Source organism: Peromyscus leucopus, chromosome 8b (genome assembly GCF_004664715.2).
Source record: "Peromyscus leucopus breed LL Stock chromosome 8b, UCI_PerLeu_2.1, whole genome shotgun sequence".
NCBI classification, from domain to species: Eukaryota; Metazoa; Chordata; class Mammalia; order Rodentia; family Cricetidae; genus Peromyscus; species Peromyscus leucopus.
This window is the reverse complement of record NC_051086.1, coordinates 53,986,110-54,011,635: the sequence shown is the minus strand read 5'-3', so window position 1 is coordinate 54,011,635 and position 25,526 is coordinate 53,986,110. Positions and strand designations below refer to the sequence as shown.

Genomic DNA, 25,526 nt, shown 5'->3' with positions numbered 1-25,526 from the left:
CCGCCACCGCCACCCCGCCGCCACCACCACCACCTGGAACCTTTAGTGTTTTAAATAAAGCCTGGTCACACTATTTGGACAATAGAAACATCAGTCTCAAAGAGGAGAGAAAACTCTTAATTAGATGGTTACCTTTTAATCATATTTCTGCCATTTGCCAAAAATACAAGTTATCTGTATATTAACACTTATTTATAAAACTCTTTCAAATATGAATTGCCTTCAAAGTATGTTACGTACTGCTGAGGTTCACAGTCCTTCGGAAGTTACCTTTGGAAATGTTTGCTCTAGGGTGTAATTTTTAGAAATGAAGTTATGTAGAAATATAGTACACAACAGTAATCTGGCCCCACACCAGCATTTATCAAATATAAACTATGCCCCAAAAAGGAATGGTAAGTATTATAGTGCTGGCTTGAGCCCTTTGCAAGAGGATTTGCCATGGGATTTACTTGTTTGAGTTGCCTTGATCTTTTCAAAAAGAATTTTAAAGAGGTCAAAATGCTCAGACAAATGGCTAGATAGGAGCTTCCCAAGATGACCTTCCAGGACAGAAGGCACGTCCTTGTACTTTAGGTCCTCGTGTCCATGGGTTTTTGTACGTATGCTAAAGACATCCTGTAATGCAACAACTGGCTCCATAGTGGACCTGACTTATTTGCTTTGCAGAAGTACAGTCCACCCAGCATCTCCTCCCCTGCTGTGTACCCGAGAGGATGCTGAAGTGGCAGAGTCTCCGCTGCGCATCCTGGCCGAAACCCCAGACTCCTTCGAGAAGCACATTAAAAGCATCTTGCAACGTAGTGCCGCCAACCCAGCATTTCTTAAGTATGGGATTTGGGACATACGAGTTTTAAGAATGGGCTTTTTCTTTAAAGTGGGGATTGAAACTAGGGCTTTGTGTCCTTGCTACCAAGTGTTCATCCTTGCTTTTGGCCTTTTTTTGTCCTTACTGTGGTGCAGTGGGAGAGGACATAGCCACATCTCATCAGCTAGTCAGAAGTGGCACCTAAAAAGTGCTAAACGGGGGTGATAAATTAGCTAGGGCTTGCCAGGTGTGGTGGGGCACGCCTTTAATCCCAGCACTCAAGAGGCAGAGGCAGACAGATCTCTGTGAGGCCAACCTGGTCTACAAAGCTAGTTCCAGGACAGCCAAGGCTGTTACATGGAGAAATCCTGTCTCAAAAATCCAAAACAGGAACAACAAAAAAAAGTAGCTAGGATTTGTCTGTTTGGTTATTTTATCTGGCTAACGAGAATAATGACAGAAACTGTTCTAAAGGTCATCTGAAAAGGATTTGGCTCCCCCTCCCGAGGAGTGTCTTCAGCTTATCAGCAGAGCCACCCAGGTGTTCAGAGAACAGTACATTCTCAAGCAGGACCTGGCCAAGGAAGAGATTCAGCGGAGGTACAGTGTCCTATGTTGTACAGCCACTGGTCCTTGCTAGGGGTGGCTCAGTGTAATCACCTGTGGAAGCCTGGCTTTCCACTAACCTTTAACTACTACTTTTTTTTGAAGGGTCAAATTATTATGTGACCAAAAGAGGAAACAACTAGAAGATCTCAATTACTGTCGTGAGGAGAGGTAGGTGTCAAAAACCAAAGAGGAGAAAAGAGTGAGGAATAGTGGAAGGCATCTCACTCAGGATGCTGTGCCACATCAGATGGACCCCAAGAGATTTTCATTCCTCCAGGAAAAGCCTACGGGAGATGGCCGAGCGCTTAGCTGACAAATATGAAGAAGCCAAAGAAAAACAAGAAGACATCATGAACAGGTGGGTGCACCCTGATGCATCCTCCAGTTCCCTCTGCTCAGGATCAGTGATGTTACCAAGTGTTGGGTACTCCCAGTGTCCACACACCTACAGAGCAGAACTCTAGCCCTTGAAGTGTCAGGAAAGACCACTGTCCCCTAACTCCTCTGTGCCCCAGCTCCTCGGACACCAAATTCTTGAACTACAAACTCTGTTTCTGTTATAATTTGCAGTCTTAACCCGCATTTCCTTTTTCTTAAGGATGAAAAAAGTGCTTCACAGTTTCCATACTCAGCTCCCAGTTCTCTCTGACAGTGAGAGAGACATGAAAAAAGAGTTACAGCTGATACCTGATCAACTACGACATCTGGGCAATGCCATCAAACAGGTGAGAATGGGTGCAGGTGGCTAATATAGTTTTGTAAAATGTGAACAGTAAAATAATTACCATAGTCAAAATATCTATGATCTGTTTGGTACTTAAGGTTACTATGAAAAAAGATTATCAACAGCGAAAGATGGAAAAAGTGCTGAGTCCTCAGAAACCCACCATTACCCTCAGTGCCTACCAGCGAAAGTGCATCCAGTCCATCCTGAAGGAAGAGTAAGTTGATGTTTTCCATGAGCTACTAGCGTGAGACAATTTTTCCATGGCAAGTATACCAAAAGCTGCCTATCTGCCTGGATAAGAATCCTGATCTGAGATCTGCCTGCAGAATGGGGGCATGATAGACAGAGGCTTCAATGAATATGGTGGGATGAAAAATCGTGGCTCTCCTATAATACAGTTTTGTTGTGTAATGAAAAGTACGTCCCTGGAATGTGGTTAGCAGTATTCCTGGGGCTGTACTATAGCTCAGTGGCACAGCATCTGTCTAATGTGTGATGCCTTGGGTTTAATCCCCAACACCACACAGACAACCACTGCTGTCCACCTGAAACCCTTTCAAGCTATCCAGTATTAAGAAAGCCATTCTTAAGTCTATTGCAACACTGAGAGTTTAAATTCTTAGACTCCTGCACATGGTGCCACAGACTTTAATCCCTGCACTCTGGAGGCAGAGGCTGACAGATCTCTGAGTTTGAGGTCAGCCTAGTCTACAGAGCAAGTTCCAGGATAACCAGGGCTACACAGAGACTCTGACTCAGAGCTGGGGGTAGGGGGAAAAAAATACAACTCAGTACTAATGGCTCATTCATTTGTTTTAAGTGAGTTATTTGATGATTTTGCAGGGGTGAACACATAAGGGAAATGGTGAAGCAAATCAACGATATCCGAAATCACGTCAACTTCTGACACCACCTGAAGTGAGCACAACTGCAGGCTTACAAGCCCGTGCTGTCAAACAGACAGCACGATCTAATTTATAAAGAAGCATTGTGGATAAACTTTGCTGTGGTTATTCTTTTGTTATGCCTTTTATTTTGTAATATTTGAATAAATTTTTATTCAGAATTTGACTTTGCATTATAATTAATGTCTATGATTTATTTTTCAAAATTCTGGGACACAGGCTTCAGCTGCACATTGCCAGGTCTGTATCTGAAGATTAAGCTCTGCATCTTAAGTAGTAGCACCAAAACTACCTCTGAACGGAGCCAGAACCCTAGGATGCAAAGGAAAAGGCCACACAGTCTCCTCAGCAGCAGCTCTTTTAATGTGAATACTTTCTTAAGGACATGCCTTCAGTCCAGTTAACACAGACACACCCACCTGCAGTCTGCCAGAGCAGAGCAGAGCAGACAGTTGCAGTCCTCTGCTGGCTCATTTCCTCACAGACATCCTTACCTCTCAGAGCTCAGTTTGCCTATGGCTATGTCTACTCGGTGTTCTAGCACCTAAAGGAGAAGGGACAGTGTGTTCTGTCGTGGGTATTCTGTCCTCGGCTTTAGGTCATCTTTCATACCTGCCAGTTCGAGTTCTGAAAGGTAAGTATGGTACTTATAAACCTGCCTAGAAACAACCGAGTGACTGACAATCAAAAGCCACATGATAAGTTACAGTTCTTGGTAAGCCAGGTTAGACATGCAAGAGAACAGGTCTGCACAGACTGAATGCAGCACTGGAACATGTATGGAACCAGACTATCTTCCCTTTCAGGGTGAATCCCACCTTCTAAACCAGATCTTACTTATGGAGAACATAAGTTTAAAGAACAGTTTCCTACCTGGTGGTTTAGCAGCAGTTTATTTCATACCACAGACAAGTTATTAAAAACTAGCGTTTTAGTTTCTGTTCCTTTAGAATGTGTTTCTAGAGGATCCCAGCAGTTTGCATTTGCCACAAGTACCGATTCTACAAACAGTTCCCTAATAGTGATGTCTTTATTGCTCAATCTCCAGCTTCTGGAGAAAAGTGTCTGTAAGATGCTTGGTCTCAGCAGAACAGCTCACGTGGAGTGACAGTTCAGAATGATGATAATTACCCATCCACTGTGGCTGACAGTGATCCAAAACAAATTAGCTTGGAGCCCAAGGACTAGTCTTAAATCTAATTTAATCACATTATAATTAATAAAATCCCTTTAACTCAATGAGGATACTATGTTTCTTTTAAACCAAGTAGTACTGTATACAAGGGGACTTTAAGCCAATTAAGATTTCCATGCATTGGCAAGCCTTTAGCACTATTTCTGCAATTCATATTTACTTTTAAATTCATAATCATGAACACAAGATTATAAAAAATAACCTATGGGATGGGGTAATAGAGGCCTTATCTGTCTTAGGAAAGGAAATAGCAAAGACTTTGAGGGCAAATTTATGACTCACTACAAAGTCCATTTATGTTATGAATTGATGGTAGGTAAGCCTGAAAAGTCTAGTTCACTCATTTCCATGGTGTTCCTTTGGGTACCAGCTGTAAGCCAACACCCCTCACGAGCATGACTTGAAAACACTGCCTTTCAAAGGCATGAGTTAATAGCATAGCTAGCTGTCCACGGCTGCTCTCAGGGTGGTCTGCGGCGGGTACACAGTAAACGAGCACACTTCTGATTTCCACACCATTTCATACAGCTATCCACTGGCTGCTTCTCCACATAGGGAAGGAATCTCAACTCTTGGGAAAGAATGAAGCAGATTATAAACTAGTAAGTTTCCTCAGCTCGACTGTAAGCATGGTCACTTATACTGTAGGTCTAAACTGTAAAACAAAAACACAAAGATCTGTAAACCATCACCATTCTATGTGGGACACTTTAAATAGTATGCCTCTGAGGCAGGCTGAAAATAAGCAGATTTATACATGTGTACTAGATGTCAGAGATAGCTTGTTTTATTAATATTATTTTTTCCACTGATCCAGTAACTAAAACACTTCGAAAGGGTAGGTGGTGCCAGTTCTCCTTTGCTGTGGTACCTGTGGGCCCAGGAGGTTCATCCCGGTGTGCAGAAAAAGTGCTTCCAAGGTTTCTTGTGCTTTTTTCCTTCAATTCAACTTCCAATATATATGGCCTTAGCCAAGTATTCAGATTCTCCTAATTTTGTTGAATTGCTTTTTTGTTTGCCATGGTCCTATAGTTCTCAGGCAAGTTTCAGTAGCATTTAAGGTCCTCCAATAGAAGATAAAATGGTAAAAAGAAAAAAAAATGCACTGAGCGAGGGAAATACAGTCAATAGCCAATGGCCTGCTCTCACACTTCATATTTTAATATAAAATACTCATACAGCACACTACACTTCTCTGCTAGCTGAACACTGCTACTGATGAGCCCTAGACAACAGAAAAAAGAAACTTCTCTCTCCCAGTTTGTATGAACAGAAACGTAATTCCAAACACTAGGGGAGTTGCTTTCATGTCAGGAGATATGTTCCAGAATCCGTGCTGGAGAAAGCAGGCAAGGAAACCGCACTTTCCTGGCACCAAGTCTGATCCCACACCTGCTGGAATCAAGTCCGGTGTCCCATTAGTGTTCCCGTGAGACACCTGCTGGCTGTCCCCGCGCACAGCAGCCTTCTCCCTCCAGACTTGCATTTCTCCAGTCGTCCTTTTGCTGTGACTTCTTCCATTAAGAGTTAAATAATAATTAATGTTATTCTAAAGATGAGTTAAAAACCCAAAATGCAGGTTAGAATCCTGCTACCAGGGTGTCATGTCTCAGGGAGCTGGTTAATGTCTGTCAATTTGGTATCATTCAGAATTGCCCGGATTCTCTCCAAGGAGTCTGCTTGCCGGATCCTCTCTAACTGCACCTGGAGAAACAACGTTGAGATGAGTGCAGGTGATGCCCTACCTACGTTCCCTCTAACTCGACCATTTTAGTTGACATGCAGCAGATTAATTCACCAGATTAGTCTCTTCAAAGAAAAGAGGAAGGAAGAAAGAAAAAAAAAAATACTTTTAAAATTCACCAGATTCATTGATCTCTGTAACAGATTGGTATCCCTCTGCCCCTCCAGTGCCCACACCATTTACACTCTTGAGGCAAAAACTGGCAAGGTAGAAGGGAAAGGAGAAAGGGGCCAAGTCTGTAACAGACCAAGCTCCTGCTTGAGTGACTAAGCAGATAATCTGAGGTAGAGACAGGCAGTCCAGAGACCTCCAGCTACACTGGTGCCCCCTCCCACAGAGGGCCATGGTAGTCCCCCAAACACCTCACCTGAAGAGTCTGAGAAAGTTTTACAAAATCTCTCTGGACTTGTTCACTGACATCTAATTCTGTCTGTAACCTCTGAGCTTTGTTCTTCTCTTCAAACATGAGCTGTTCAACAGTAGCCTAAAAAATACAAGTTTTGAGTGAAGATTAATGCCCGAGTCAGAGTTCCTAAAATTACTTAGGAACTTTAGTTACTACTAAGAGAAGCTGTAAGTTTTTCCTTTCTTTCTTTTTTGTATTAAGGATTGAACCAGGGCCATAGCTTGTTGGTAGGCAATCATTCTACACCACCAAGCTATATCCTCAACTCTTCCTATTACTACAGCAGAGACCTGAATAATATCTCCATATTCTACTAATCTTTTTTCATTCTTATTAATTTTTTTCATTTATTTTACATCCCAACCACAGCTCCCCCTCCTCACACCTCTCCTTTTCCCCTCCTCCCCAATCCACCGCTCCTCTACCTCTGTTCAGAAAGGGCAGGCCTCCCATGGGTGCCAACAAAGTTGAGGTAGGACTAAGCTCCTCTCCTTGTATTATGGCTGGGCAAAGGCAACCAAGCATTAGGAACAGGTTCCCAAAGCCAATGTGTTAGGGACCAGCCACGCTCACACTGCCAGAGCCTCACAAGTAGACCAAGTCACACAACTATCACACACACACACGTAAAGGGCCTAGGCTGGTCCTATGCAGGCTCCCTAGCTGTCAGTCCATAGTCTGAGCTCCCACGAACAACAGGCCAGTTGATTCTATGGGTTCCCTAGTGATGACCCTGACCCCTCTGGCTCATACAATCCTTCCCATTAATCTTTTTAAACTACATTTTTATTTTTCTACTGATTTTGTGTGTGTGTGTGTGTGTGTGTGTGTGTGTGTGTGTGTGTGTGTGTGTGTAATACAGCACACAAGTGGAAGTCACAGGACAAGTTGCAGGAGTCAACTCTCCTTTCACCACGTGGGCCCCAGGGATTAAACTCAGGCTTGGCAGCAAGTACTTGTAGCTGCCTTGCTGGTTCCCACCTTTATTTCTTCAAGGCAAGGTCTCCTGTAACCCAAACTAGCCCCTGAACTTGCTCTACTACAGCTGAAAATGAGCTTGAATTCTGATCTGCCTGCCGCCGTCTTGTGTGGTTACCGACTGCCAACACACCCAGTCTGCTGCAGTGCTGGAGATCAAACCTCAGGGACTCTGGCATGCCAGGCAAGCACTCTACCAACCCAGCTTTGCCCCCAGTTACTTCTTTCTTTTCCATTTACTGTGTGTGGAGCAGCGTGGAATGGGAAGCACTCCCTGGTGGAGGTCAAGAGAACAACCTTAAGAGAGCTGGTTCTCCCCTTCCACTATGTGGGCCCCAGGGATCAAATGCTGGTTATCCAGCTTGGCAGCATGGCAGCAAGCACCTTTACCCGCTGATCCATTTCCCCCACAACCCATTCTCTCTTTCCATAGGGCAACAGTGCCAGTTGAGTAAGTTACTCGCTCCAGGTATAAAACCAGGATAAGAAATGTATTCAGAGTGCTGTGTCCCCACTCCCAAGATCAACAGCTGTCACAGCAACACATAGACACTTAAAAGGGAAACTCCTCTGACAATTACTAGGATTAACATCTAGTTAATATAGGCCATTCAGCCCCAGCTACCTCTAGCCTTCCTTACTCAAAAGCATGGGAGCCTTTTTCTAAAAAACAAGAATCTATTGAGCACCAACACAGCTCATTAAGAGCATGTCTGGGCAATGCATTTTTATAATTCAAATTCATAATCAAAACCATAATCAGTCACATGCATTTTTATTCTACACAGCCCCAAGACAATCTGGAAATCTGCTTCAAGGTAATCTTAGCATTTGATATAGGGATGGAAAGGAGGAACATTTTCAAAGCAGCCTCTCCTCCTTCCATATCTGGGTATTGAAACTAGGGCCTCGGGCTGGAGAGATGGCTCAGATGTTAAGATCTTCCAGAGGTCCTGAGTTCAATTCCCAGCAACCACATGGTGGCTCACATCCATCATAATGAGATCTGGTGTCCTCTTCTGGCGTGTAGATATACATGCAGACAGAACACTATATACATAATAAATAAATCTTTAAAAAAGAAAAAGAAACTAGGGCCTCACACATGCTAGGCAAGTGGTCTACAACTAAACTCAGCTCAGAGCACTGCCCAAGTTATGCTCAATAAATGTTTATTCCATTTTGTATGTATAAGTGATTGTTTGCATATGTGTATGTGTGCAATGTATATGCCAGAAAAGTATGTCAAATCTGCAATTGGAGTTACAGACTGTTGTGAGCCACCATGTGCGTGCTGAGAATTGAACACGAGTCCAGTATAAAAGTAGCCAGTGTTCTTAACTACTGAGCCATCTCTTCAGCTCCAGGTTCAATGATTCTTATCACCCATCTGAAACCATTAAAGCCTATGACCTAAGCCCCCAGAACTGGCAGAGAGATTTAACCCAACTCTAGGGACATTAAAGTCATTTTCTTTTTGCAAGTTGCTAGAAGAACTAACTTTCAGGATATAACTGCAAACAGAAAAGTTGTGTTTTTTCTAAATAGATATGATGAGTTCCTACATTCTTTTTTTTTTTAATTTTTAAAAATATGTGTGTATGGGCGTTTCATGTATACATATGTCTGTGTGCCATGTGCCTGCAATACCCATGGAGGCTAGAAGGCGGCACTGGATCCCCTGTGAGGAGAGTTAAAAAGATCATTGTAATACAACATGTAGGTGCTAGAAATTGAACCCATGTCCTCTGAGTGTAGCCAGGCTCTTAACCACTAGCCCATCTCTCTAGGCCACTTTGTTTTTTGTAATTTTTGTTTGCTTGAGAAAGGGTCTCACTCTGTAGACCAGGCTGGCCTTGAACTCACAGAGATCTACTTGCCTCTGCCTCTCTAGTGCTGGAATTAAAGGTTTTTGCGGCCATGCCTTAGCCTTGTTTTTTAAATCAGATGACCAATAAACATAATTACCTTAGCAGCAGTTTCTTTCTTTAACTGTTCCTCTAAATTAACCTTTATTTCTTGGAGACTCTCCAGTTGTTGCGACTTCTCTTTTAATGTAGATTCCAACTGTGAAAAGGGAATCAAAAGGGAAAACTGAAACTCACAGAAACTTTGAAGGCCATGCAATACTATCTAGAAGTGTCTGCAACCCAAAGTGCTGTGCTCAGACTTAGGCTTGCTCTTGGCTGTGCCTAGAATGCTCTTCTCAAGCTTCAGAGTGTAGATTCTTTTTGTTCTTCCAAACCTGGTCTTTGCCTATTTATTAGGTACCTACCATATTCTCGTACTAAGGCCTGAAACTGAGAAGTCTGGAGAAACAAGACATGGAAATAACTAATGCATATCAACATAAAGGGAGCAGCATTTAATACAGGGAGGAAACTGGACAATATTTTCTAGAAGAGATGATGACTGACTTTTGCTTTTAGTATTGGGGATTGAACCTGGGGTCTCACAGGCTAGGCAAGCATGCCATCACACTCATCTCCACCCCTAACTCCTTTGAAACAGGATCTTGATTTTGTTGTTTTATTGTTCAGGCTGGTTTTGAACTGGTTTTGAGCTCTGTAGCCTAGGCAGGCCTTGAACCTGTGGTTCTCCTGTTTCCTCTCTTTGCACTGCCAGCATAGATTAACATTTTTGCAAGGGAAGGAAAAGGTGACAAGGTAAAGAAAGTAAAGAGATGTTCCAAAAACAGAATGCCTGCCCTGCCCGAGGACGTTGAGCTCTGGTTGCCTGCAGCAGTGTGGGGCTGGGAATCTGCAAGTCTTGAGAATCCTGAGGTGAGAGCCCTCGGCACTAAGGACTATGGACTTGCCTTCAACTGCTAAAGACTTCAAAAAGACTAGACAGCCTGGCTTCAATACAGAGATGAACTGGAACAGACTCCAGTTCGGAGGCCTCTTAGGAAACAAGACAGGCTGTGACAACGGGCTGATGAATAGTGACATCTCAGAGCTGGGGGTGTAACTTGGGGGGACAGTACTTACCTAGCATACACATGAATTCAATTCCCAGAACCACCAAACAAAAAGTACAAAGTCAAGTCTGACCCCAAACTGACAGTGGAGGGAAGAAGGCGGCCCCTCTGAGCCAGGCATCTTCTTTGTCAGTGCTAGGAAAGCGCTCTTCTACTGAGCTACACCTCAGGCCTGGGCGCTGGTCATCTCTGCAGTGTGATCTAGAGAGACCTCTATTACAGAGTGGAAACAAAGGCTGACTGTGGTCGAGAAGTACCACGGAGGTCAGGTGGAGGTCAGGTGGAGGGCAGCACTCTTTCAAGAACCTTGGAGAAATAATGACTGAGTAGAGATGTATAATTCAAGGAGAAACTTTGTTTTTTCTTTGGAAAGGCCATCTTCCTATGTACCACAGGCTAGCCTCAAACTTGAATCCTCAGCTTCTTGAGTGCTGGGATTACAGATGTGTGTCCCACATCCATCTCACTTTTTCCCTCTTACTGGGAAACAGCTGGGCAATTCTGTACACAACGGGAAGAAAGATCAATCAAGAGGCAGACGTTCAAAGTTAGAGAACACTGAGAGGGGCCAGTGAAGGCACCCATCAGTATTACACTATGGTGAGAAACGGCCATCACTTTATCTCAAAGGAAAGTCTGATAATAAAGTGGGAGGGCATGTAACTGAGGAACCTGGGCTCCAAGTGGCCCTAAAGACTAAGCAGTGAAGGACCCGAGAGGAAAGAGACTGAAAGAGCTATTGTGAAGAATGGAAGGGACATTTCTTAGGACAAATCCAAGACTGTCTAGGAATACTGGAGCCATGGCAGCAAGGGCATGAGATGCCACCAATTCTGGGAGCCTTGGCTTCCTGGAACAACAATCCTAATCCAGAACTAGGCAACAGTGGGATGAGGGCAGCAAAGAGTTGGAAGACAAGGGTGTGGATTGGAAGCCAACTAAAGAGCCCTGTAAGCCATGTAATATGCAGCTTAAGAGGAAAGAAAGCAAAGCCAGGAAGTTGTTGAGGCTAGGGGCAGCATGGGCTCGTCTACCACACTGCTGAGGGAATGAGGAAACATCATGTCCTGGGGGTACAACTGTGGCCCGACTTGCAGTGCAGAACAGTCATGCAGTGAGCGCGCCAGGGGAGGTCCCTCTGCATCCACACTCTGCCCATCACTACATGGCCAGCACACAGTGATCCTCACCCCATGTTCTCCAGCACCACCCCACGTGCTCCCACTAGACACAAGTTTCTTAAAAGCAGGGATTATGCCTCAGCTATCTTCATTTCTTTGTTCTAGCACAGGATTAATAAGTAACCACTGCATGTTGATAGAATTCATTTTAAACTTGTGACTCACCTGTCCCTTTTCAACTTTTATTCTTTCTAATTCAGCTTTTAGACTAGAAATGGAAGCTAGGACAAAAAGGAGAAATGTTAGCAATCATTTATTTATTTATTTTTTCATTTTTTCCCCTTAAAATGTCCCCAAAGGAGTCAGAGATATACTGTAGAGGAAAGTGTTCTCTCTCAAACTGTACCAGAGAACTGATACTATAACTAGGCTCAGGGAAAGGCCAACTACACATGCACACTGTGTGGTAACCTAAATTTCTACCAAGTGTCCACACCCAAATGTAGGAAAGCAATGCTGTTAGCAAGAAAGTTCTGTAAGGAAATGCTGCCCGTGGGACCCTGATACCCAGTGGCCTTTGGCTGCATTACCATCAGAATTCAAAAAAGGACAGAGGATTGAGGGGCAGGGCGAGTTCACGGTTACTGTCCATCTGAACACCTAGGACAGGTGTTCTTTCCTATACAAGTGCTCTCTACATCCATGGTCAGACATTATTCTCAGTGTTATTTACTGATGAATCGCTTTTTGTTTGTTAGCTTGTTTTATAAGATAGTCTCCTGTAGTTCTGGCTAGCCTTGAACTTCTGATTTTCCTGTATCCAGGCAAGCACTATACCAACAAAGCTACATTCCCCAGTCCCCAAGCAACATATTTTTTCTCACCTATTTCCTCCTTGCAGTTTTCTATTTCCAGCTGTAGAGTCTCTTCAAGGTTTTCCTTTAAACACTGTTCTGCTTGAATCTGCTCTTTCAGGAAAAGTATTTCGGCCTTCAGCTTCTCTTCCATGTGGTCTGCTGCAGTCCGCACATGAATGATGTTCTCACGATATTTTAACACCAGTTCCCGGAGCACCTGCATTCAGCACACAAGAGGTTGCTGGATTTCTGAAGGTGAGAGAAGCTCAAGATTTATGTTTCACATGATTAAAAATTTTGACCGTGAATTTCAATGACCACATAGTGTTTTGCAAACACATGCCTTGGCATATTAACATCCAACACGACCAAAAAAGTTGTGTTGTGAACTACATTTTCCCCTCAAAGCTGTTTTATGAGCAGAAAAAATAAAAAGTTACATAACTTTCCACACAAAATTCACTAGGAAGAATACCTTCAAGAAGATAAAAAGAGAAACACCCAGGAACAAGTGTAAATGCAGGATGAAATACATTTACTTACCTATTCACACATTCAAACGCTCACTGAAAATCTTCCTAGGCAAAGTACTGTGTCAGTAAGTAATGACCCACCGACCTCACAAAGAAAGGCTTTCTAAGGTGACAAGCTTATATGCCCCCACCACCATTTTTGTTTTGTTGAGAGAGGCTGGCATCAAACTCATAAAGCTCTACCTGTCTTTGCCTCCCAAGTGCTGGAATTACACGCATATGCCATCATATCTGGCGGCTTTTCCCAAAAATTTTAAGTCTGGAAATTTAATCATTTCCTCAAGCAAACCCAAATTAGCATTCCCAAACAGCTCTCTAATGACTTACATGCATCTAGGTTTTGGGATGGGGCTTAGCTAAGCTGCCCAGGCTGGCCTGGACTCCCTACATAGCCCATCTAGCTTCAAATTCATGAACTCTTGCCCTAGTCTCTAGAATGTTGGGATTGCAGGAAAGCAACACCATGCTCATCTTAGATAGCTTTTAAATCTAGGAATAAAAATTCTCTAGAGAACAGAACTTTTCCAGCCCAAAAGGAAAGTTTTACCAAAGGTGAAGGTGGTGGTGAAGTTATTTAAAGCTCACGGCTAAGGCATGAATTCCCCAAGCCTTCTGTATCAGTAATTACCAGTTAAGAAAGGATCTAGAGCTTTCACCAGAGTGCAGGCCTAGGCTAGACCACAGCTGTGAGCAGTGGAGGGCATGATAAACAACTGTATCTTTAAAAGTAAAACAACAACAAACCACTAATAGTAATGTTAATATGTACATAGAAAAAAATAAGGTAGAACTTAAATCTGATAGGATTTAAGGAAAGACAGGACTACAAGAAACTTATAAAACGATGAATTTATAATGCATTGAGACAGAGACTAGAACTTACTATGTAGCACTAGCACCTCAAACATACAGCAATCCTCCTGTCCCAGCATTCCAAGTGTTGGGATTAAAGGGCCAAATCACTGTAACCAGCTCACATTTAATTTTTAAATAATTTCAAACAATAACAATTTTCACTCACTGTTTTACGTCTGCACACGTGAGTGAGTTTACAGGCCCTGGCATACGGCATGTGTGAGGGGGTGTTCTCCTTCCAACATGTGAGTCCTAGGGACTCCAGCAGATTTGGCAGCAGGCACCTAGGCTTCTCACCAGCCCAGATTTTCTTTCTTTCTTTCACAGAGATCCACCTGCCTCTGCCTCCCAAGTTCCAGGGGTAAAAAACAAAATTTTAATGGTTCTTCTGGTGTAAAATGGTGCCCCAGAATCTTCCTCCATCGAGCTGGGGGATGAGAGGGTATCAAGTGACAGCCATATTCCAGAGGAAAAAGGACGTCACCAATCCAGAAGGACAGGACAATGAACGAGCATGAGGGAATGAAAGGCAGAGCAGAGAAAAGAAACAGTCTACGGCTCCAAGCCAGGCCCCTCATGAGGGAAGTGCCAACTGACAAGACAAACCTAGTGGAGTAACAGCAGACCTCTCAGAAGAAGACCTCTCAACAGAAAACATAGAAGCCAGGAGAACGGGGCTAATATATTTCAAATAAATTCCAACCAAAATTACAAATCCAGCAAAGCCATATTTTATATTTTTGGTTGTGAGCCTAGCCTTTAATGGCTGGGCCATCTCTCCAGCCCCAAAGCCATATTTTAAAATCAAAGTACCAGACATGGTGGCGCACACACCTTTAATCCCAACTACATTCATTTGACAAAGCAGATTTTAAGCCAAAAGTGGCCAAAGGGGGCTGGAGAGACAGCTCAGAGGCTAAGAACATTCTTCTCAGCAGCCCATGGAACTTTCTCCAAAATAGATGTTTAAATATTTTTGTTGTTGTGTGTGTGTGTGTGTGTGTGTGTGTGTGTGTGTGTGGTGTGCGTATGGAAGTCAGAGGACAGCTTTCATGGGTCAACTGTCTTCTTCTACCTTGAGATCCAGGAACTGAACTCTGGTCATCAGTCTTGGAGACAAGCACTCCACTCCCCACCCCAGGCAAGATCTCACTATATAGCCCTGGCTGGCCTGGAACTCACTATGTAGACCAGGCTAGGCTGGAACTCACATGTCCTAAGTGCTCATATTAAAGGCATGCACCATCATACCAAGTGAGACTAGCACTTTTACCCACTGCGCCATCTTACTGGCCTAATAGATCACATTTTAGACTAATGAAATGTATCAATTTAAAGAATCTGAAATAGTTTGTAATAGAATAAATTAGAAATCAACAGTAAGAGAAACCATGAAAACTATACAAAAACAGGAAATGAGAAATATATTTCTGAATGGCCCTTTTAGAAATCAGATGAAATTTTAAATTCCTAGAGTCAATCAACATGGACATAAAACTTAACAAAACCTTTTGGATACAGCAAAGGCAATGCTAAGAGGGAAACTCACAGCTGAGTATCTATATTAAATAATCAGAAAGATCTCAAATAAATAACCTAACAGCACACTTCAAGGCCTAAGAAACAAGAACAAGCCAAACCCGATTAATAGATACAAAGAAATACTAATGATCAAGGTAGAAATTAATGAAACAGAGACTAAAAGGAAATATAAAAGATCAATTAATAGAATCTGTTCTTTGAAAAGAGAAATAAGAAGCCAGGGGATGGCGGTGGCGCACACCTTTAATCCCAGCACTGGGGAGGCAGAGGCAGGCAGATCTCTGTGAGTTCCAGGCCAGCCTGGGCTACCAAGTGAGCTCCAGGACAGGCACCAAATCTACACAGAGAAACCCTGTCTCCAAAAAACCAAAAAAGAAAAAGAAAGGAAAGAGAAATGAGATTTGCAAACACTTAGCTAAAGTAACCCAAGGGGGGGGGGAGTCACCCACTTACAAAACTAGAGGTAGAAAAGGGGTTACAGCAGCCATTACTAACATCCAAAAAACCACTGGGAGAGTGTTTAATTTAAATCCCAGTAGATCGGGAAGTCTGGGAAAGATGGGTAAATTCAGAGGCATATGACACACCCAAACTGAAGCAAGAACAGAAGCAACTTCAGCAGATCTGTGAAGTACCAAGGTCAGGAACAGTCGGGGAGGGGGGGGAGCCCAGGAGAAGACAGTGATTTCAGAATTCTACCAGACCTGCAAGAAAAATACCAACCCTCCACAAACTACCCCTAAAACATAAAAGGAACCTTCCAAACACAGTATGAAACCAGTATTAGCCTGATACTAAAACCAGGTAAGAACATTAAAAAAAAAAAAAAAAAACAGAAACCAAAAAACTATAGACCAATTACTTTGATACACAACTGTAAAAATCCTCAATAAAATACAAATGGCTAGAAAGTTGGCTAAGTGGTTAAGAGCACTTATTGCTCTTGTAAAGAACTAGAGTTTGATTCCTAATGCCAATGTGGTAGTTTACAACCTAGTAACTCCAGTCCAGGGAATCTGACACCCTCCTCTGACCTCTGAAGGCACCAGCCATGCATGTGATAGATTCATACATTCAGGCAAAACACTCATACACAATAAAAATAAATAAAAGATTTCCTGGGCGTCGGTGGCACACACCTTTAATCCCAGCACTCGGGAGGCAAGAGGCAGGTGGATCTCTGTGAGTTCGAGGCCAGCCTGGTCTACAGAGCGAGATCCAGGAAAGGCACAAAGCTACACAGAGAAACCCTGCTTCGAAAAACCAAAAAAAAAGATCCTTTTTGGGGCTGGAAAGATGGCTCAGCAGTAAGAGCCCTGGCTGCTCTTCCAAAGAATCCAGGTTTGATTCCCAGAACCCACATGGTGGTTCAAAACTGTCCTTAATTCTAGTCTCAGGGGCTCTGACACCTTCTTGAAGCTTCCATGGTGCACAGACATACACACAAGCAAAACACCTATATACATAAAAATAAATATAAACAAATCAAATTCAACAATGATGAAGATTATTCAACAACACATGCAAATCAATAAGATAAAATATAGCACATGAAGAGAACCAAAAATAAAAATCACATAACCATTCAATAGCTACAGAAAGGGCTTTTAAGAAAATTCAACACACTTTCACAATAAACACCCTGTATAAACTAGGACTACAGGGTTGGAAAGATTGCCCAGTTAGTAAAACATATGCTACACAGCATGAGGACCTGCATCTGGATCCCAGCACTCAGCTAAAAGCAAGGTTTGGCGGGAAAGGCTTGTGATCCTAGTGCTAGGGAAGCCGATACAGGAGGGTCCTCATGGCTCACTGGCCAAACTGTCTAACCAAATTGACGGGCTCCAGGTTCAGTGAGTGATCCTGTCTCAAAAGCTCTAGAGATTAAGGCAGTTAATCTGCCATCAACCTCTGTCCTCCACATGTGCACATGACTTACAAATAAACATGTACACTCAAACAAAATGATCATATTTTAACATTCTAAAGGTTTTATACAATAAACTATAAGCCAATTTATATTAAATGAAAAAAAAAACCTTAAAAGCATTTACTATAACATCATGAATGAGACAAGGGTATCCACTCTCTCCACTTTTACTCATCATAGTGCTTAATTCTTACCCAGCAATAAAGCAAGATAGATAAATAAAATGGAAGTCAAATTATCCCTATCTGCAGATGACAGAATTCTATACTTGAAAGGCCTAAAAGACATCACCAGTAAACTCTTTCAATGAAATAAAAGCAGAAACAAAATTCAACATAGACAAATCAGTAGTTCTCCTATATATCAATAACCAGCAAGCTCAGAAAGAAATAAGGAAAACAATTCTGTTCTCAATGGTGTAAAAACAAAAACAAAACACCAAAACCATAGGAATAAACCTAACCAAGAAGGTGGAAGCCCTCTAAAATGAAAGCTGTAAGGAAAGCAGAGAAAATAAATTGAAGACACTAGAAAATCAAAAATTGCCCCTTGGCTTAGTATAACTAGTATTTTGAAAACTGCCATATTATTAAAAAAATTTCTTATAGGTTCAATGCAATACCCAAAAAAATTCCAATGACATTCCTCATAGCACAAGGGAAGGAAGAAATTCTAAATGTATTTGGAAGCACTGAAGACCTGAAGGCAAAAGCAATCCTGAGCATAAGTACAATGCTTAAAACTACAGCAACACAGCCGACGGCGGCGGCAGTGGTGGTGGTGGTGGCGGCGGCGGCGGCGGCGGCGGCGCGCGCCTTTAATCCCAGCACTAGAGGCAGAGGCAGGTGGAACTCTGTGAGTTCAAGGCCCAGCCTGGTCTACAAACTGAGTTCCAGGACAGCTAGAGTTGTTAGACAGATAAACCCAGTCTGGGGAAGGGGGAGGGGGGGTTGTGGACCCTACAGCAACAAAGCTTCCTGAATATGGCCCCAAAGGCTCAGGAAACAGAACTGACAATGAGACTGCACGAAACTAAAGGGCTGTTCCAGAAAAGCAGCAGACAGAGAGTAAAGAGACAAGCTACACAGGGGAGAAATGTTGTGGTGTGAATGCCCCCAAAGGTTGTGTGTCTGAATAGTTAGTCATCAACATGGAACAAATTGGGTGCTTGGGCTAAGTTTTGAGGTTTCTGAACCAGCTCTACTTCCTACCTTCTTTCTGCTTTCTGACTGAGGAGGCACTATGACCAGCTGCCTCATAGACATGAGGGACTGCAACTGGAGTAAAGCTGCCCTCCCATAAACAAACTGCTCCCCCACCCCCCAGCTGAGGATCGAACCGAGGGCCTTGCGCTTGCTAGGCAAGTGTTCTACCACTGAGCTAAGTCCCCAACCCCAACAAACTGCTTTTGTTAGGCATTTTGCCAAAGCAATGAAAAAGTAACTATTGTAAGATTTATACACAGACAATTATATAAAGAACACACACAGAGATAAAATCAGCACTTAAAAAAAAATAACTGAATCAACAAATTGAACAGACTATTCTCCAAAGAAGTATAAGTGAGAAGCAAATGCATGAAAAAAAAAAAAATGTTCAACACCCTTCGTTATCAAGGAAATACAAAAACTAGACTGAGATTCCATCTCACCTCAATGAGAAGGGTATCATAAACAATGTAAACAAGTTGGGCTTGGTGGTGCACGTCTTTAATGCCAGCACAGCCAGAGGCTGGCAGATCTCTGAGTTCAAGACCATTGTAGTCAACAAAGTCAGTTCCAGGACAGCTAAGGCTACACAGAGAAACCCTGTCTCCAAAAAAATAAATCAATAAAAGCAATACTAATAAACTAGTAAATGTTGACATGGATAAAAGGAAAAACAAGACCCTTAAAACCATTTGGGCCGGGCGGTGGTGGCGCACGCCTTTAATCCCAGCACTCGGGAAGCAGAGGCAGGCGGATCTCTGTGAGTTCGAGGCCAGCCTGGTTTCCAAAGCGAGTTCCAGGAAAGGCGCAAAGCTACACGGAGAAACCCTGTCTCGAAAAACCAAAAAAAAAAAAAAACCCATTTGGGTAAGAATGTTCAACCACTGTGAACATCACAATACAGAGGTTCTTCAAAAAACAAACTTAGACTGGGTAGGTGGTATTCACAGCACACGCCTTTGATCCCAATACTCAGGAGGCAGAGGCAGGTGGATCTCTGTGAATTCCAGGCCAGCCTGCCAGGGCAGTTACACAGAGAAACCCTTTTTCAAAACAAACAAACAAACAAATTTAGGCTAGGCATAGTGACATAGGCCTTAATCCCATCACTCAGAAGGCAGAGGCAGGAGAATCTCGGTGAATTCAAAGCCATCCTGGTCTATATAATGAGTTCTAGGCTAGCCAGGGCTACACAGTAAAGGCCACCCAAAACAGAACTACCAAATAATCCATCTGTGCTGTTCCTAGGTGTACCCCTGAGGAATCAAATCCAGCAAACACTAGAATAGCCCATGTTTACTGCTGCACTATTACTCTTAGCAAGCTTTTATCACAGGTATTCAACAAATAAATAAATTGTGGCAGTCTACACATTTTTAAAAAATGTGTAGAAATTGTAAAATGTGTAGAAAGTGTAAAATTATGTTATATGAAGGAAACGGATGGAAATGAAGATCATCACAGTAAGGAAAATAAGCTAGACTCAGAAAAACAAATACTGAATGTTGTCTCTCCTAGGCAGAATCTAGATTGTTTTTAAGTTATGAAGAAAGAAAGAAGACTATTTGGGAAGAAAGACCAGTGTAAGTGGGGATAAGAGATGGAATAGGACAAAACATGATCAATGTATATTATATGCATGTATGAAAATGTCACAATAAAAACCCACTGTTGTATAACTGACATATACTAATTCAAGAAATAAAACAATTGGATAGTTCCACACATATTACCAAAATTATCCAAGTTCTCATATGATACAGCAACTCCATACTATTAGGTATATATTCAGGAGAAATGAAAACATGTCCTGTACATGCATATTAAATGGTAATGACTTAAATATCCACCAACAGATGAATAAACAAAACATCTATACAATGCAGTATTATTATTCAGCCATAAAAAGTAATTAAAGGTCAATATTTGCTACAACATGGAAGAATCTTGAAAACATGATGAAAGAAGCCAAAGCAAATACAAAAGACTAAGGAAACATTTACAGACAGGCAGATCATTAGTTCTCTAGACTGGGGATAAAGGGAATAGAAGCAATCCCTAAAGGGTAAGGAGGGATGTTTGTTTGATTGGGTTTTGTTTTGTTTGTTGTTTGTTTGAAATGTGTATGGGGTTTCTGCTTACATGTATGTCAGTACACACATAAGTGGTGCCTACAGAGGCCAGAGGTATCTGATACCCTGGGACTGGACATATAGACAAATCAAACCCAGGTGTCTGATCCCTAGGACTGGACATATAGACAAATCAAACCCAGGTCCTCTAAAGAGCAGCGAACGCTCTTAACCACTGAGCCATCTCTCCAGCCCTGAGTGAGGTTTCCTTCTGCAGTGATGGAAATGTTCTAAAATGATGGGATGTGGCAGCACACATCTGCAATCGCAGCACTGGGGAGACAGAGGCAGAATCTTGAGTTTGAGGCTGGAACTGCACTACATACTCAGACGATATTTCAGAGACAAAGACAAAACAAGGCTTAAAATTGACATTTACCTATCACCATGCTATAAGATGAATTACATTTTTAAAGGTGGAACTGTCGGGCATAAGAAATTTATCAATAAAGTTTGGTGTTTGTTTTTTAAGGAACTTACAACCATTTCAAAAAGTACACTTTTTGTATGTTTTTGATGATGTCACAAATACATTACCTCCACAGTATCTGGGAGAATGAAGTTTTCTGCTAGCTGTAATGATACATGTAAGCTATGCTTTCCCTGGAGGCTGTCATTGTCTTTCTGTAACCTCACCAGCTCTTCTGAAACCTGTTCACGGGACTGCATCAGCACCGCCTAAAACAGAAACAGATGCTAATCACAGCTAGGAAGGTAATTCTAGTTTAGTAACAATCATCAGAGAAAAACAAGGCCAAATAAAATGACATTTGATGATGGGGGAGTATGTTATAAAACAATGTAAGACTTCTAAAAACACACACACAGCTCATAACTAATATTTTATTCATTTATTTATTGTGATGTTAACCTGTATGTAACATAGCATGTGTGTGGAGACCAGAGAACAACTTGTTTACAGCACTTCCAAGTATTATATTAAGGTCAAGCAGAGCATCTCATTCTCCACCAGCTCCACCCTGTTCTTTATTGCAGCCTTTCTATATATTCAGCAAGAGCCAGGCAATGAGACAATTATAGGAACTCATTTTTTGCTGTTCCTACCAGCAATTCAAAAATATTCAGTTTCTTGTCTCCAAGGACACAGTGTAACCAGATTCTATGGCTCAGTGGATTGGCTGAAACGAGCAAGACCTGTACCAAATAGAATAAGTATTCCCCAGAAGAATGGAAAAGGCAGGATCTCCATCTTCCCTTACACCCACTGCACATACAATGAGTCCAGGATCAAGTGAACAGCTGGGCAGCCCCAGACCGCAACTCTTCAAAAGGATCTCAGGTTTCATTTGGTGGTGTGTATGCCCATGATCCCACCACCCAGGAGGCCAGGCATAAGATCCAGAGATCAAGCAAGCCTCAGGTGGATAGAAATTTAAGGCCAGCCTAAGCAACATAAAATCCTGTCTCAAGCCTCTACACCACTCCCTCACAGCCACCCAATAAAGAGGATCTGTGCCCTAGCTGGCCTGGAACCCACTATGTAAACCAGGCTGGCCTTGAACTCAGAGATCTACCTGCTTCTGCTTTCCCAGAGATGTCACCATGCCCAGTTTTCTGCTGATTTTTAATATCAAGTCATTTGTTACAAATTAATATACATGCATGCAGATCACTCACTCAGGCTACCTTTGTTTATCACCCACTACTAGAAAGTAGGCATTTTTCTGCCCATCAAGAATCCAGAGACAAAGATACATTCCCTGGAGAAGCTTGTGATAGAAAAGTTTAGTTAAAGCCAAAACTACCCTCAGTATGACATGGTGCTATAACAAAAGCTGCTTAGTGAACATTACAAGAATGAAGGAACACATAAGTAGGAGGAAGAAGTCAGCCAGAGAGTTAAAGAATATCTTCCAAGATGGCTGATGAGCAAGCCGAATCCCAAAGGCAGGCAGGTCATGTACAAACTTTGGTTAAACATGGCTTTATTTTCTTGAGACTAGTTGATTGTGCCTTATATCACTCTCAATCTGTACCTAGCCTAGCAAGCATTCTACAAGACACACATGACCCTCCCTTTGACCATCAGACTCATGAGACACTGTACCCCAAGGAAATGGAATTTCTCTAGCAGCCTCATGCTGGGAGAAAGAAACAAACCCACCCTGTAACCAGCCGGAGAAAGCTCATCCAGAAACAGATTCCACACAGTTCTGACTTGTCAGACTACCTTAAGGTAAGACACAAGCAGAGACAATGATAGGTGGCCACAGCTTGACAGAAATGGCTTAGCTATCTGTGCACATCTCTTGCCATCAACTGAAATTCAACCCTCTTGTTAGGAGCATGAAGATGGACTTGGGGGAAGGTGTCACTTGTCCTCTTTGTTCTTCCCAATGTGGCCTGTTAGAGTAGCAATAAAGGACCATCTGTGTGTGTGTGTGTGTGTGTGTGTGTGTGTGTGTGTGTGTGTGTGTGTACACAATGTATGTGATTCACATGCTTGTGACACAGCATATATGTGGAGTTCAGAAGTCAACACTGAGTGTTTTCCTTAATCACTCTCGACCTTAATTCCACCTAAATTTTGAAGACAGGGTCTCTCATTAACCCAAGCTCGCTGGCCAATGATTTCCAGAGATCAGCACATCTGTGTACACACCAATTAGTCCCTATCCTTGAATGTGGTTACAGAGGCATACCTGCTGCCACATAGGGCACAAAGGTTCCCAGTGGCCACTGCTCATGAAGCTCTGCTTCCATCCCTCACATCTAATGGCCTCCTGAAAGGTCTCCAGAGCTACAGCAAATATGTAAATTCTGGGAAGTTAATAAGCTGTCCAGGAAAATGTTAAGTATTCAAAAACTGTGTGAGCTGGAGATGACAATTATCTCTATTGTTTTTAACTTGTATTTTAAACTGAAAATTAAATACTGGTTTATCAAAATTTACTCTGTTTAGGTTACCCAAGTCAAAAAAGCAAAAGATGAAATGGGGCAGGATGAGGAGCTCTGCTTAGAAGAAACGATGTCTATACAGCATTTCACCATCACAAATGTTCTTTAGGCCCTGGAGTATACAACAGTAGCTACTTTCAACAGGGTAATAGTCACACTAAAGATAATTTCGAGAAAGAAAAAAAGGTAGCGTATGACATGTACTTCAAACACTGACTTACCATCTGTTCTTGAACGTCCCTCTTTGCTTGAGAAAAGCTCTGTTGTAACTCTTCAAGTAAGACCTCGGAAGCTTGAGCTCTTAGGACAAGTGCAGATATCTGAATAGAAGATGCACACATGAAAATGCAGAGTTACAAATTGGTTATCTGAAGCTAACCCTGCATCCCATTACTCCACAGCAAATCCGTGGGAACCACTCATCTTTCATTCAACCAATGTGTGCACTTGCTATATGGCAAGACTCTTGGGTACCTCAGTGCATTAGCAAAGTTTAAGTCACATGTTGACTCACATCAACAAACAGTAGTAATTGGTTCTGAGAATGATGAGAACCCACATGACCTAGTTAAAGATGTATTTTTAAGAAGCTTTAAAAAAATTAAATTAAAAAACAAAACAAAACTAGAAGCCTGGGGCTGGAGTAAAGGCACGGCTGATAAAGGAACTTGCTGCTAAGCCTGATGACCTGAGTTTGTTCCTCATAACCCATCTGGTGGAAGAAAGAACTGATTCCTGCAAGTTGTCCTCTGATCTCCACACAAGTGCCATGGCTATACATATACATATACATATACATATACATATACATATATACATGAATGGCGCGCGCGCGTGCGTGCGCTCTTGTGTGTGTGTGTGTGTGTGTGTGTGTGTGTGTGTGTGTGTGTGTGTGTGTATACCTGTGCATGCGCACAGGCACAAGTAAATATATTTCTTTAAAATGAAGGAAGGAGAGAAAGAGAGGAGACAGTAGACCTTTAAAGGATAAATGAATCCTTTCTGAGTTGGTTACAATCTTCTAAAGAGTGATTAGTATCACTTAACTCTCAACTGTTTTGGATTAGTGTTAATATTCCTGGGGAGGGAATTACTGAAAACTGATCATTCACACACAAAAACTTACAAAAATAATTTTGTCTAGGTATTTAAAAAATGATTGTTAGAATTTTGTTTCTAGCTAGGCAGTGGTGGCACATGCCTTTAATCCCAGTACTCAGGAGGCAGAGGTAGACAGATCTCTGTGAGTTCAAGGCCAGCCTGGTCTATGACCTGGTCTACAGAGCAAGTTTCAGGACAGCCAGGGCTACACAGAGAAACCCTATCTCAAAAAAACAAAAACAAATCAACAACAACGACCAAAAAAAAAAAAAGAATTTTGTGGGGCTGGTGAGATGGCTCAGAGATTAAGAGCACTGGCTGCTCTTTCAGAGGACCTGGGTTCAATTCCCAACACCTACGTGGCAGCTCACAACTGTCTCTAACTCCAGTTCCAGGGCATCTAACACACACTCACACCAATGCACATTAAATTAAATTTTTTTTTTTAAAAAAAAAGAATTTTGTTTCTAATAATGACAGATTGGGTGATGTGAACCAAACTACTGAAAATTAGGCTGTATAAAAATAATATAAGATGTATCTTTTCAAAAGATTCTAGTTGTATTTTTACTTATGTGCATATGTGTATGTCTGAGTTTAGGTTTGTGCATGTGAGTGCAGTATCTGTAAAGGCCAGAAGAGAGCATCAGATCTCTTGGAGCTGGAGTTAGAGGCAACTGTAGGTGGCCAGACAAGGATGATAACAACTGAATGTAGGTCCTCTACAAGAGCAGTATGTGTTCTTAACCTCTGAAGTGATCTCTCCACCCCCAAAACTCTTATCTCTTTGAAGGCACTGGACAACTAATAAATACACAGGACAGGGCCTAGTGTTTGAAGCAGCTCTCTAGAAGTACCAATTCTAAACAAACAGCTGTGACACAGAGAGCAGGGTAGGGCATCTGAGAGCCAGATAGGATGGCAAAATAAGAAATCCAGGAGGCACCAAGAAAATACCTTGTAAACTAGAGCC

At 42.2% G+C, this 25,526-nt stretch overlaps 2 protein-coding genes across 5 annotated transcripts in view; one reads left to right on the top strand and one right to left on the bottom strand.

Moving 5' to 3' along the window:
* Nup88 (nucleoporin 88) overlaps positions 1-3,215 on the top strand; it is a 28,084-nt gene extending 24,869 nt beyond the window's left edge. Inside the window, exons 11-17 of the mRNA XM_028860997.2 lie at positions 670-828; positions 1,283-1,408; positions 1,520-1,585; positions 1,695-1,775; positions 2,016-2,142; positions 2,240-2,358; positions 2,988-3,215. Coding sequence (XP_028716830.1) covers positions 670-828; positions 1,283-1,408; positions 1,520-1,585; positions 1,695-1,775; positions 2,016-2,142; positions 2,240-2,358; positions 2,988-3,051 — 742 coding nt within the window. The 3' untranslated portion in view covers positions 3,052-3,215. The remainder of the gene's footprint in view (positions 1-669; positions 829-1,282; positions 1,409-1,519; positions 1,586-1,694; positions 1,776-2,015; positions 2,143-2,239; positions 2,359-2,987) is intronic.
* Positions 3,216-3,923: 708 nt separating this feature from the next.
* Rabep1 (rabaptin, RAB GTPase binding effector protein 1) overlaps positions 3,924-25,526 on the bottom strand; it is a 101,188-nt gene continuing 79,585 nt past the window's right edge. The window contains exons 12-18 of one of the 4 annotated variants that reach the window (XM_028860994.2): positions 23,674-23,772; positions 21,071-21,211; positions 12,358-12,547; positions 11,699-11,754; positions 9,341-9,439; positions 6,356-6,472; positions 3,924-5,948 (exon numbers count right to left, since the gene is read on the bottom strand). In XM_028860994.2, the coding sequence (XP_028716827.1) occupies positions 5,847-5,948; positions 6,356-6,472; positions 9,341-9,439; positions 11,699-11,754; positions 12,358-12,547; positions 21,071-21,211; positions 23,674-23,772 (804 nt within the window). In that variant the 3' untranslated portion in view covers positions 3,924-5,846. The other 3 variants (XM_037201561.1, XM_028860996.2, XM_028860995.2) reach the window with 3 other exon arrangements.